At 36.2% G+C, this 14280-nt stretch overlaps 1 protein-coding gene across 2 annotated transcripts in view; it reads right to left on the reverse strand.

The window, feature by feature from the left end:
• The window catches only part of UHRF2 (ubiquitin like with PHD and ring finger domains 2), a 73747-nt gene continuing 59467 nt past the window's right edge, over window positions 1-14280 (reverse strand). Inside the window, exons 10-16 of one of the 2 annotated variants that reach the window (XM_059071863.2) lie at window positions 12212-12318; window positions 8841-9003; window positions 8009-8149; window positions 5997-6090; window positions 5512-5669; window positions 2062-2160; window positions 1-1033 (exon numbers count right to left, since the gene is read on the reverse strand). In XM_059071863.2, coding sequence (XP_058927846.1) covers window positions 887-1033; window positions 2062-2160; window positions 5512-5669; window positions 5997-6090; window positions 8009-8149; window positions 8841-9003; window positions 12212-12318 — 909 coding nt within the window. In that variant the 3' untranslated portion in view covers window positions 1-886. Of the gene's footprint in view, window positions 1034-2061; window positions 2161-2650; window positions 2839-5511; window positions 5670-5996; window positions 6091-8008; window positions 8150-8840; window positions 9004-12211; window positions 12319-14280 lie in introns of those variants that run through there. The other variant, XR_009336945.2, reaches the window with a different exon arrangement.

Genomic DNA, 14280 nt, shown 5'->3' on the forward strand with positions numbered 1-14280 from the left:
TATTTTTCTGGTCATAAAATATTTATTAAGGTATACTTTAGGGAATATAGTGAATATAAAATTTAGGATCACAATATGAAGCAATTTCAATCCTCTCAAAAAGTCAGCCCAGTCCTCAATGCTCTGCAGATGTAAAAACCACTGGTGAGACTCACTAAAAGCAGTTTGACTAGTACAGAAGAGGCTTTTCACATGAACATTTACAACTAGATCATCTGAATACCTCTTTTAAGTGCAAAACCACACCACATTACACTAATGCAGCAACAATGCATTCATATTGTTTTCATTAGTAGTCAGCTTGCATAAAACACCAGAAAAAAGCACAATGGAGCTCACAAAATTGGCTTAAAAAATGAACCTGTCCTGCAAAACACACACTGTAATGGAAGAAGACATTAAAAATGTATTATGCACACTACAGAAGCTGCGTTCATTCCAACAATCTCAAGTGTCACTTCCTTTTCTGAAAATCAAATTACATGAACCAGGCACAACTAATACTTGGGAGGCAGTGTGTAGCTAAAATTTCATTTAACTAATTATTCAATGATTTAAAAAATCCCCATAAATCTTTTCTGTCCTGAGGTAGTTGCAAAATAAATCATAACTTGGATATCAACTAGAGCTGAGGCTTTGACTTTTTACTCATTAAAACTAGATGTTAAACTGACAAGAACTACCTTTTGATATTTAAAAGACAGTTGAGAAATGGGCCTCTTACTACACACACAAGATGATGGCTACGTAGGAAAGAGGATTAGCTGCTTCAGAACGTGAGAGATATGGTCCACCATTGCTTCCACCCCCCCCTCCCACCCCAACCATTTTAGATTCTTTATTGTCCAAAAAGCCACCGGGAGCCAACACAGTAGAAGTAGACAGATCATCGTCCTTTGCTGTAGCCAGGGAAGAAAAGGTCAAGTAGAGTCTGCAGAACCTCATTGGGAATCATGATGTAATTCTGGCCAAGATCATGCCGGCAAGCAGGGCAGGAGAACACTTGAGCCTTAAAGGAGCGCTGTAAGCAATCCTAAGGCAAAACCAAAACCAAAATGAAACAAAATAAAAAGACACCTAATTTCATCTGAGTGTAAAGCATATATAGAAAGTACTCAACGACTTAGGCTTTTAAACAGAACAAGAAACTTACTGTTTGGCAACAAGAGAAACATAAAACATGAACAACTGTCAAGGCCTGAATCTGCACTATGAAAATTAACCTACAGACGTGGCTTTAGTTCCACCTCTAACACATACTCTGAGACTTCAAGTAAATGACCTCTTTTGTATACATTAATTTCCTCATCCAGTAAAAATGAATGTTAGAATTTTGCATGTTTCCACTAGCCTCACCTTCTAGGTTGGATTTTAATCCTGATCTTTCCTGATAGAGCACAAAAGAAAAACAACTCAGGAATCCCCTGCTTAAAACTAAATTACGTATCTATTTTATGAAGTCAATGTATAATGTGCTTTTCAAAAATATATTTAGCTCTACTTAACTGACTCAAGGTCACATACAAACACTTATGTGGAAGGTCGGTTTCCATTTGACAAAAGAAACTAAAGTTCAGAAGTTAGGTCAGGGCACATAACCACCAATCAGTAGAACAAGATTCCAACCTTGGTTTGATTGAAATTCAAATTCCTTTTACATCACACTGATAAGACAATATTCAACTCCTCTGGGCATGCTGCCAGACAGAATCTGTTCTAGGTTCCCTCAAGTACACGAAATTATTTCAGTTTGCACTATAATATATGAAACATACGTAAGCTGTAACAGAAAATAGCAACAACACATTGCTTTCTTCTCTATTTCAACCCCTCCTCAATAATTTCAAACATGATAGAATGTTGAGACAATACAGATTTGAATTACTATAGAGTTAAAACACGGATTCACCACCAAGATGTAATTAAATGCTTCCTAACCAGCAAGTTTCCTTATCTATTCTGCTTCATGAAAAAAATGCTTGTTCGCGTGCTGAAAAGAGGTTTGGAGGTTAGTGTGCCTTCTGGCCTAACAAGGGAAAATGAGAAAGGAGTTCTACTTACTTTACAGACATTGTGGAGGCAATCTGTTGTCACAGGTTGGTAAACTAGCTCCTGGCAGCAGACACACATAAAAGATTGTTCCAATTTTTTCAGAAAATTCTAGAATGGTACCCAAGGAGAAGAAAAAAAGTTAGCATTTCATAATATATTAAAAGAATTCCAAATAATTGGGGAAAAAAGTGTCAATCCCATTTAGTATGTTTTCTATTAAGAAAAAAATCAAGTAGTGATTGTAACTACAAGCAAATGTGTAATAGGAAACTGCAGAAATCCCATCCATAAGATAGACACATTAGTTTTTAAATCTTAGGATTGAGTTGCAAAGGTTGCAAAGTCAGGACATATGGCTTTAAAAAGTAAACTTCACATTCCAGAGATTATTTTTCACTTAAAAAAATCATGAACAGCTTGTCTCAGGTCATTACATACAGATCTATTTTCAAAAAGCTCCATGGTATTCTGTCTATATATATTCAATCGTTTTCTCTTACAAAACTTCAATACTTATTTTTTATGCTAAAAAAGATAAAAGCACTTGGCAATAATACTCTAGTATCTAAGACCCCAAAGAATCAACGTATTTATTTACCTAGAATAATTTTCTGTGATATTTTGCCCCAATCCCCAAATCCCATATTTTCCTGGTGCTACTGTTTACTCAAATTGGCACTAAATTACAGAAGGTCGAGCTTTCTAAAGCAAACATGATCAGATGGGTAGTCTATAATCTTCAAAAGCCATTACTGGGTTCCATCTTATCCAAGCTGTTTGTTTAACCTAGAAGGAAAAGTAGTTTTTTGAATAGTCACCAGGATAATCCTCCACTCAGTTATTTTTTGGTAGTAGGGGAGTATATTTTATGTTTGTTCTTTATGTTAATAAAAAAAGTAGAATCTATAGGAATTTCAAGTAAAAAAAAAACAAAACCCTAAGATTCCATTTCATAGTTATATCTTGATAATAACTTATTTTTAAGCATGGATTATAAAGCTCAAGTGAATTATCAATGAAGTGTTATTCAACACACTAGAAGAATATACCAGTTAGGGGGAGATGCGGAAAAAATTTAACTTTAATACCAGGTACCTTCTCTCTGACAAACTACTTTGTTAATGACTGTTATTTCCCCAGTACCTCCACAGTGTCTGTAATATGAGCATATTTAGTATCAACATTTTGAGTTCCTACAATGTGCCAGGCACTCATCTACATAGCAGTAATAAAAAGGCCAAGTTTCTGCTCTCATGGAACTTTATATTCCTTTAGGAGAGCTGATTTTTAAAAACTCAACTTCAGATAGTAGTATCTGAGGAAACAAGGCAAATAAAACCAACAGAGTAAGGAGGGTCTATTTTAGAAAGGACAGCCAGGGAAGGCCTCTCTGAGGAGTGTAGTATTTTGCAGAGACTTACAAGATATGAAGGAATGAGCCACATGAAGATACAGAGAGGAGAATTCTAGTCAGAGAGATAGTATATGTGTAAAGCCCTAGGAACAGGAACAGGTTGAGTGTGTTTAAATAGCACAGATGTCACTGTGGCTAAAGCAGTTTGGGCCTGAGAGAGCAGCAAGAGGAGAATGCAGAGGAAGGTAGGGATGGATGCCAGATCATATAGGGCCTTGGGAAGGTGTTTGGATATAAGCATACTATGCATTTATTTAAAAGTCACTGCTGGCCAAAACCTGATTTTTCTGGCTTACTAAATGTGTTCCTGGTTTATCTGAAAAGAATGGGCATGAAACCTATGCAGGGCAATAGTACATAAATGTTCAGAGTAACCACTAGCAGCAAGGTCATAGTCACCTGACCTAGGTATAGGTATGTAAGATCCTGCCACAAGGGACAGGATTTTTATTGTTTTTGTTTGTTTGAGAACTGTCAGTTGGTGACTTTCACATAAAAGTTACATTGAAAGAAGAGGTTGAAAAGTATACTTGATTTGCACATACCTACCAAGTCTTGCAGGATTTGACCACTTTAATAATTTGTTGAAATTGACAAACAGGATATATGAAAAGCCGCAGATTGAAGCCTAATACACATGCCCAACCCAGACAACAGACGTGCAAAAGAGAACTTCCATCTGCACTAAGGTAGCATTATCCTTCACCTGTATCTGCTACTTTGTCTTCTGCCCACTCACAGCTGGAACTCACCTGAGTTATCACTAACCAGCTGTATCCTCTCCAACCAGAAAATAATCAGACCATGACCAACAACTGCTTGCTGTTTCTTACTTGCTCTAAGTGAAAAAAAATCTGACATACCAGAGTCAGACTCTCCATATGCCTGGTTCTCTTGGCTAAAAAGCAAGTAACACTTCTCACAGAACTAACTCACTTTTATCTGTCCTCCAAACATGTAAGTCTCATTCTACCCAAGGACAACCCAAAATATCACATTTATAGACAAAACAAAGAAAAAAAACCATCCAGTATCAATCCAAAGGGTATGATAAACCTCATTCATTTCTAAGTCTACAAACTGTATCCGGAAGATGTTTCCATAATGATGACTATTTGTCAAACAAAAAGCAACACAAAAACTATGACAGAGTTCCCTCTAAACCCACATAAAAGGGGCATATAGATATGCATTAACCCCATTTCAGACACACAAGAAGTTCTGGCCAATGTACTCAGAAAAATGAAGAAAACATTGGAAGGAAGAAATTACTAAAAAATGACAAAGTGGAATTTCAAGAGAGGATACTAGAGCTCACCCACAACAGCAGCTTTTTTTTTTGAAGGAAAGAAAGCAGAAGAATAACGACATTACACATGACAAGGGGCTAATATGTAAGAAAACAGAAGAATCAAATTTATAAGCAAAATTAGAGACAATAAGAACAGTGAGCAAAGAATGAACAGACAATTTACATTTGAAACCACTACCTTTTGGGATTTGATAAGAAAGCTTCATTGCAAACCACAGCTTAACACAAGACCCAGATGTCAGTTAACCTTGAAATTCCTTTTCATTTTAAAATTTTATTACCAAAAAAAAAAAAAAAAAGAAAAAAAATCCAAAACATATGAAATACTTAAATAAATGCTGGTATTTTTATTCCTAGGTTGAACATGTGGGCATTGAAAATTATGCTGACTTGCTTAAGACTTGTTCTATCAGGTAACTTTGAGCTATAACAAAACTTTCCTGATGAGTATTAAACTGAATGTGTGCCACAACTGAAAATTCTCCCTATGAACAGCACCTCACCATAAATTATCAAGTTCGAGCACAGAGAGGTCAAAAAACCAACATTTAAGAGGACTAAAATCAATTTAAAAGCATCAAGTGCTGCCTTATTTCTGAAAGGTGGCCGTACTGGGTGAGAAGATTGGATAAAAGGATCAAGTTTTAACTGACTTGTGAAAATGATAATTCATAGGGAAAATATTCTTCATCATTTATTAATATTAGAAAATTATTTTAAAATATTTACATACTGGTCCTTCCACAAGAGATGCAAGAACTTCATCCCATAGCTTCTGGTTTTGATGGTCTTCTCTGATTAGATGTTGTTGTTGAGGGGTTAGTTGGAAAGCCTCAACTGCTTCTGCTGAATCTGATGCTTTCGGTACTTTGGAGGCACTTGGACAATCATCTAGATTCATTTAAAAATACATCAGCACACTACAAGTGGTTCTAAGCAGAACTATGAAACGAAAGAGTAAACTGGCACCAATTATGTTTAGCATGAAGATAACCAAGGTAGAGCAGCATTTAACTCTCTCATATAGTTTAGGATACTTTGTTTAGGCACTGACACTATTAAGATAAACAAAAAGCTCATCACACCCCACCCCCACCAAAAAAAAAAAATCCCTTCATTTTTCTTTTAATTTCTTATGAGTTTTCAATTTACTCTCTTAATATTTCTCTTTATTAGAAACTATGTTATTCAGATTTATGTCCTGCAATCATTACCTACCATCTGTAGATGGCCTTTTTGAGGCTCCACTGGCCTTCTTTGACTGTCCTTTAGTCTTCTTCCCTTCCTTATCTGAAGGGTAACCTACTGGATACTGACGAGGGAAAAAAGTACAATGCAGATTTAAGCTTCACAGAGAAGAGGGGTTCTAGATCCTTGTCAGAAATTTAAAAAGGGGAATGGGGAGGAATCTATACTTTCCCTAAATTGAAAAGATTTATATAAAGGACACAGACATTTAAAGAAACAGAATTCAAAGGACAGAAGACTATTAAAAATCCCCAATTCAGTGTAAAACCATGTAGCTTTGACTGTTAAAGATATTCCATTTTATAATGTGATGATCTTAGTTTCAAATAAAAAAGAGGAAAGAACTTTTTAGGAGTTGTAACTAGGGGGCTTAAAAAGTTTGAGGAAGAAAGGCAAGTAGAATTAGATATGAAGGTAAGTGAAGATCAACCAAAGAGCACAATAGATGGTACTCACATAGTTGGGGTTACACTAAGTTATGGAGCCAATCTTAAAAACAAAAAACCCCATGAAGGGCCAAGTTTCTATCTCCCCAAATTAAGAGGCAGGGGTGGGGTGGGGCAGGAGAGCTTTTAGAAGACCTAAAGCCACTAAATTACTGAATTCTTTATCAACTAAAAGGTTAGACTTTAAGGAATAAACTCTACCCTATTACTCTTGTGTTTTATTGGCTATGCTTTCTTTTGGACATGCTTTGTGATAACACTCATATTTAAAGCTCAATGTTATACAGGCCTCATCAATGATATTAACTCATCATAGCTGACTGGTTTATATGCTTCGTTCTGCTCAACTGTTTCAAATTTAACCTATCTAGAACACTGCTCTGCTGAACAGTAGACCTGAAAAAAAAATCCTTTGAAAATGGATTTAACAATAGGTTTTAAAAATGTTTACTTATAAAAGGAATTATTTTGGCAGTTATTTTAGCAGCTGATGGGTCTCATTTAAACAATTCTATGAGTTTAAAAAGAAAACAAAAACAGAAACAGACTTGCACTAGAAGAGACACACTCACCTGCCTGGGTGGTCAGACACTTGCCCATAGTTCAGCCCCTACACATGCAGTGTGGGCAGAGCCAGGGGAAATGACAAAGCTGGTAGTCTTTACGAGAAGCACAGCGATGGGGAATGATGGAGAATGAACTCAAACCATGCTCTGAAGTCAGTGTCAGGGACAAAGTCTAGGGTGTATAGGCAGTGGAGGGGAAATGTAGCCATACCATCCATTATGCACAAAAAACCAACAAAGTCTTATATGGGTTAACAGCTGAGCATGGGCAAAGGGAAAAAAAAAAAAGGCAAAGCACTAAAGGTGGTGACAGGACAAGGAAGCAGCTTTGAGGGGGAAGAGAGAAAAGGGGTGAGGAAAAGTGAGAAGGGTAGAAAGCAGACCACTCTTATAAGCCACCTCCCCCCTTCCCCTACCAGACACACCCCCTGTGCCCTCTAGGATAAACTTCCCTTCTCAAGCCTTCTTATATCTAAATTTTAGGTATCCCTTTCCCTCATACTTCAAGTCCAGATTGAACTGGAAATACAGCTGACCCTTGAACAACACAGGGGGTTAGGGCAGGGCCAATCCTCTCAAGTTGAAAATCCCTGTGTAACTTATAGTTGGCCCTCCACACCTGCAGATTCAACCAACCACAGATATGTACTGAAATATTTGCTATTGAAAAAAATCCGTGTAAAACTGGACCCATGTAGTTCAAACCCATGGTGTTCAAGGGTCAACTGCATTTTACATTTCATTATCAAGCCCAGCTTTCCCCAAGCACAATTCTTGGTCTTAGGGCAGTCTGACACCTAGGATGCTACTTTTTTACTTTTCCTTCCATATACTTGCATGATCTCATTCCTCACCCCTTACAGTCCACTGACCAACTGCTGTGGGTTATATCCAGGGTTAAGGCACATAGATAGTACAGAGGCATACATTTTTATGAAAATACAAGTAGCCTAGACAAATGTAATCTAACCTGTAAACGTAGACATAGTCTCCTTGACCGTTCTATTCCTTCTGAGGTCCAAGGAGCAGGTTCAACATCATCTCTCCTTAAAAGATAGCGCCAAACCAAGAATCCATGGCTTGATGAAATCTCTGGCCAGTATTTCACCACCTAAATCGTAATATTTCAGTACTCGTTTGAAATGTAAAGTTTAGACTTATTTATAATGTCATATTAGTGTTTTAAGTAAACTTGGCAGAACTAAATGCAACTTTGAAAGATACTTGCTCTGCTGTAATAGTAAGTAAAAACTATGCACTTAAATATTGTTTCGACCTTGTTTCCTAATTATGATAATTCCCGTAAGTATGGATTGCTATAAATTTGAAGTAGCAGCAAGACTATGCTCATTAATTAATAGAATTTTGCATAATAGTAGATAAAAATGGTGGCAGTAGATGTCTTCATTTTTAAAACAAAGAATGCAACCTATTTTCAAAATTATGATGTGCTCTGCTTTGAAAAAGCTATTACAGCTAGAATCATTCTGGAAGATATAAGAATCAATATCTACAACGGCCAAGTTATTTGAACAGCTTTACCATAAGAGAATATATACTTGTAAAAAAACTTAACCCAAAATATAACTCTGCCTTTAGGGACTTCAGATAAGCCTTAAAAGACAAGTGTCAAAATTAAGAGCTCATTTTGTACATGTTGTATTTCCAGAAAAAGTAGAAAGACCAACTAAGATGGTCTATTGTTTCCTTTAGCCCACCCACAGTAGAGCAGTTCCCTGTGGCAACCCTGTCTTGAAAGCCCAGGAAGAATGACTAACAAGATGTCATGCCAGATAGAGCACCTTATAAATGCCATCATATCTGTTGCCTTCTTCAGGAGCATATTTGCTGATCTTCCTCCCTTTAAAACTGCGTATCACTCTGACTGGCTTACCAGCTCTCCAATTCCGAGACTCTGCTCCAATTTTATCATCCAATGGAGCATCACAGTTTAGGGCCAATGCCCTAAAAAATAAAACAAAGTCTTTATACCAAGTAATCTTTCTTCAAGTATATAATCGCATCATTAGCTCAATTAAAAGGTGAATTATGCCTTACCTGATGGTTAAGATTCTATGATTCTTTCCATATTATTCCAGATAATAGGATTATGCTTTCCCCCACCAGCAGAGAAGACAAATCAGTTTTCTGATGTCACCCCCAAGCCAGGGGATTGGTTCTCAGATAGCCTGTAGGGTTCTTCTGAAAGTAATAACATCTGTGCCACGTATAATAGAAAACAACTAGAAATACATGGAATTTTCTTTAAATAACGTTTGTTGAGGGAAGGGAGAAAGTTGGAAAACTAAAGCAAGTGATTGTTGTAATAGTTATTTTTGATAAGGGAATGAGGTAAATTGCTGGAAAAATGTAGAAAGAAATCCAGAAAAATAAATTTGTCAGCAAGGTATGAATGACCTTTCTAGGTCTACTTTCCACATTCCAGACAATAGAGATTCCTTAAAGTTTAGAAGATAATAAGAACAAGTTTAATATGAGAATATCCTTTAAAGACTTCCAGTAAAAAGGTAAGTTTAAATAAAACTGAAGCATTCAAATACCTGTGCTAAATCATGACAATAAAGATTTTTGGCTGCTCAAGATCACTACATTTTACTGATGACACATGAACAAGGAGGAACACTGAGCTGGAAGCAGCACTGGATTTAGCTGAAGCTTCCTTAGTATGTGTACTCACCTAGTAGTAATTAATCAGTAAGGTTAATAGACGTTAGACTTTCCTTGGGGAAACTTAGTCCTGCTCCCCAAAAGACAAACTAGAATGTATTTAAAGTTAGTATTTTTCCTCTAAGACACCTATATCCTAAGTGAAAAGAATCCACTAAGAACATTTAAGGTTAAAAAAAAAAGATACCCTCCCCTCAAATCTGGTAAAATCAGATACGATACAACATGCTTTTTCAGGGTATAGTTCTTTTTATGCAAGCTCAAAAACAAACAAACAAAAAAAACCCCAAACAAATAAAAGACCTTAAGACTAAATGACTAGTCTACTATAATCTTTCTACCATAGTTAAAGTAAATGAACTTAGGTGTTTTGTTAAAATTTTTTTTTCATAGACGTGGTCAGAGTTAAAGGTCACCAAGTTATCTTTTTTATCTCAAATGGGAGATGCATTAAAACTCTGAGGTAGAAGAAAATGTAGCCACCAATTCTAGGGCTGGTATTATTTATGGAATACCTATTGAGATACATATACTTCATCCTCTTAAAGAGCTAAGAGAAAGATATGTACTATCTTCACATTAATGAGCGGAATGCTTTGGTGCTCACAGGTACCTTCCATCATAATTATTAACTCACTTCTAGTTTCCCATAAGTATGCAGTCTGTTCAAGTTTGTGTAAAGAGTCCAAGAGGATGAAACTAGGCAAAACAACAAGGCTTTTCCATTATTCTATCCACAGCTCAATCGATTGCCTCTAACCGCCCTGATAAAGGATGGCCAGGTTACCTGCTGCCCTCTTCAGTTTCATAAAGTGGAAGAGCTGAGAAGAAACAGGAACAAACTTCTCAAAAGCAAAAAGCAGGTATCAAACTACCTCTTAGTAGAGAAACAAAAAAGGAATTAGACCATATACACGTCAGGAAAGAGTATACTATGGGTCAGAGCTTTCACCTCAGCTTTCGTGTTTATAAAACACAGGTACCTTTGCCTATGAGGCCTTTACAATCACAAGGTGTACTCACAGCTTAATGTATAAATTACCTGAAGGAGTGTTAGAGTCTCCGTGATAAGTCAATCCTAAATTGTTTTGAGTTTCTATTTCATTTTCACTACCTTCCTTATTAATATAAACATTTTTACTACTTGTCAATTATTTTCTGAGATTGTGACATATGATAAACAGGGTATATTTATTAGATTCTTCAAAAGCTTGACAAGAATCTATCATGTACATTACAAGTACAGGTAGTTACAAAGGAAGTTTCATTCAAGCCAAATAATCTTATTATTAAAGGGAAAAAATAATTTTCAGATTTGACAACATGAAAAAGCCCTTTTGCAAATTCAAGATACATTTTCATTGACAATACACATCGAAATATTTCTAATTCCTTTTAAGATCATTCTTCCTAAAGAGTTGCTTTCTTGTTAGAAAAAGACTGCGTAGGGGCTGGACTCCTACCTCAGCAATGTTTTCACCAGCAAATCTGACCTGTCTCCTCTGCTGGTTCAATAAAATAATCCTACTGTCAGAAATAATATAGAAGGAAGACATAAAAACAGATTGTATATAACTTGGTAGGCAACAAAGTCTTGAAATCATAAAGTATATTCTTTACTTCACACAGTAATCAGAAATTAAGGACACACTACTTAAAACTGAGTGATTAAGACTCAGGAAAGCGAAAAATACTCACTTTTACTCAATATTCCACAAAATACCCTTAATAATAGGATACAAAAAATTTCAACTTCATGATCACAAAATTATCAGTATGACAAGTTATAATGTGGTCATTGATATCTGATGGTTTGGGTTACTTAATTATTGGTATTAGCATGCACTTACCAAATAAAACATTTTGAAGTTATTAAATTTTCTATTCCCATGGAAGCTGGAATATCATGAATATTTCTATAGAATAAAGTCAGCACAAGGTGGCTCTTTTGTACCTAAACATTCTTTTTAACAGTTAAAAGACATTTTATCATAAATCCTAAAAGCACCTTGTGTAGTTCTGATTAAGTTATCTGATGTTTCACTTATGCACATAAATGTGGCTCCCAAACATAACCCTATTTCACATTAGTCTTCTCTAAAAAGAAGTTTGTCACTTTAAAAGATAAATCTGTGTTTAGTAGAACATAACTTTGACCTGTGTAGTAGTAGATAAGCCACCTTGTCCTCAATTTCATTAAATTATATAGGTTCCTTTCCTTTAAAGGTTTCAACATGTTTCCAAATGCAAAGCACATGTATTAAGACTGGGAATTATGTCATTAAAAAAAAATGATACTATGAAGTAAGTTAGGAAGCTTATAAATAATTATATACTAATCAGGTAATAGGATTTGTATTTTAGCTATATTAACTCACAATTTAAGATTCTCTACAGTGTAAGTTATAAATTGTAGTCCTATAATCCAACTTTTACACAAAGCCCAAATTCTAAACAGTCTTTACAAACTAACAATATAGAGTACCTGTTCATGTTTGTTAATGTTTGATCAGCCGATGGTGCACCAATTCTTTTATTACCAGCAAGATTTTTACCACCACTCCCAGTGTATGTGAATTCATCACCTCGGTCCTGCAGGAGAACATTTTTGGCATTAAAACACCTAAACTCAGGTATAATTCACCAATTCTTGTTTCAAAGTCAGAACTTTTGGTTTGGATGTTATAAGTTGACATGTTCTCTCAAGGTCTACCAAAATAAGGCAAAATTCAAATGCAACCCTGTGTATAATATACCTTCAAGCTGTATCACTTGATCTAAAGATTTCATTTTAAAGTTATAGCTTCCAACACCTCCAAACATAGCTATTCTTAAACAAATATTTATAGAATGTTACAAAATAAGGTCTTATGGGTAGGGAATATTGTTTAGTTTAATTCAATGATCAACTTTTCAATATTAATTTGTAGGTTCTTTACAGGGCATCATTTTAATAAATACTCCAAAACGGATTTCCCAACAGCAATCTATAACATATCCAAGGCTTATTGTTGTTGTTTTTTTTTGGGGGGGGGCGGGTACGCGGGCCTCTCACTGTTGTGGCCTCTCCCGCTGCCAAGCACAGGCTCCGGACGCGCAGGCTCAGCGGCCATGGCTCACGGGCCCAGCTGCTCTGCGGCATGTGGTATCCTCCCAGACAGGGGAACGAACCCGTGTCCCCTACACCGGCAGGCGGACCCTCAACCACTGCGCCACCAGGGAAGCCCTGTTTGTTTGTTTGTTTTAACATCTTTATTGGAGTATAATTGCTTTACAATGGTGTGTTAGTTTCTGCTTTATAACAAAGTGAGTCACCATATCCAAATCTGCTGCTAAACTTCAAACTTAAAGATCGTAACAGCACTGTAAATTCCCCACATTTTACAGTCTATGGGTTTACTCAAATTATACTGGCATAAAACAATTACCTATCATTAAGAAGAAAGCTAGAAAAGAATTTGGATACTAAAAGTTGTATAACATCTACTAAATGTGAAAAAAACACATCCAAAGAAGGGGCATCCCTGGTGGCGCAGTGGTTGAGAGTCCACCTGCCGATGCAGGGGACACGGGTTCATGCCCCGGTCTGGGAAGATCCCACATGCCGCGGAGCGGCTGGGCCCGTGAGCCATGGCTGCTGAGCCTGCGCGTCCGTAGCCTGTGCTCCGCAACGGGAGAGGCCACAATAGTGAGAGGCCCACGTACCACAAAACAAACCCAAACAAACAAAAAAACTAGCTCCACGAGTATTTTTATAGTAGCTACTTAACACTATCTCAGTAGTAGTTCTTCTTCAATGCAAGATTATTTTAACTAGTTCAGACGGAACTTAAGATAATGAAGTTTTCTCTACTTAATTCTTGCTTGTAATAATGGTCAATTATTTTGCATCTAGTTTTTCCTTTGATTAAAAATCATAACTAAAATCTCATGGTTTTAAGTGTTTCTATATGTCCTAAAACCTTCATTCAATTCACTTTGTTAACCCAAAATTGAAGTCTATATTTTAAAGAATAAGGTGTTAAGGAATTTCATCTTCAGTGTATACTCCATTTGAAGGAATGCTAATAAATAAGTACATCTAAAACAGTCCAGAACACTTCTTCAATTGATCAGATACAGTCTTCCAAATGGTATCTGGATTGACCTCACAATGCTCATATTTATATGTAAAAATAGTTAAATTCTATGTCATTAACTCATCTATGCTTGAATTCATCATTATACCATGAAAGCACACGGATGAAATAGACTGGGAGAAAATACTTGCAAACTACACATCCAATGAACAGTAAAAACAAACAAAACCCACAACCCAATTAGAAAATGGGCAAAAGACCTGAAGAGCTACACCACCCAAGAGGATACACACATAGCAAATAAATAAATCATGTCCAACACTCTTAGCCATTAGGGAAATGTCAATTAAAACTACAATGAGCTATAACTACATACCTATCAGAATGGCTAAAAGAAAGCAACAACACTGAATGCTGGTGAGGATGCAGAGAAACTGAATCACTCATACACTGCTGATAAGAACAAGAAGTGGTA

This window comes from Kogia breviceps, chromosome 8 (genome assembly GCF_026419965.1).
Source record: "Kogia breviceps isolate mKogBre1 chromosome 8, mKogBre1 haplotype 1, whole genome shotgun sequence".
Taxonomy (NCBI): domain Eukaryota; kingdom Metazoa; phylum Chordata; class Mammalia; order Artiodactyla; family Physeteridae; genus Kogia; species Kogia breviceps.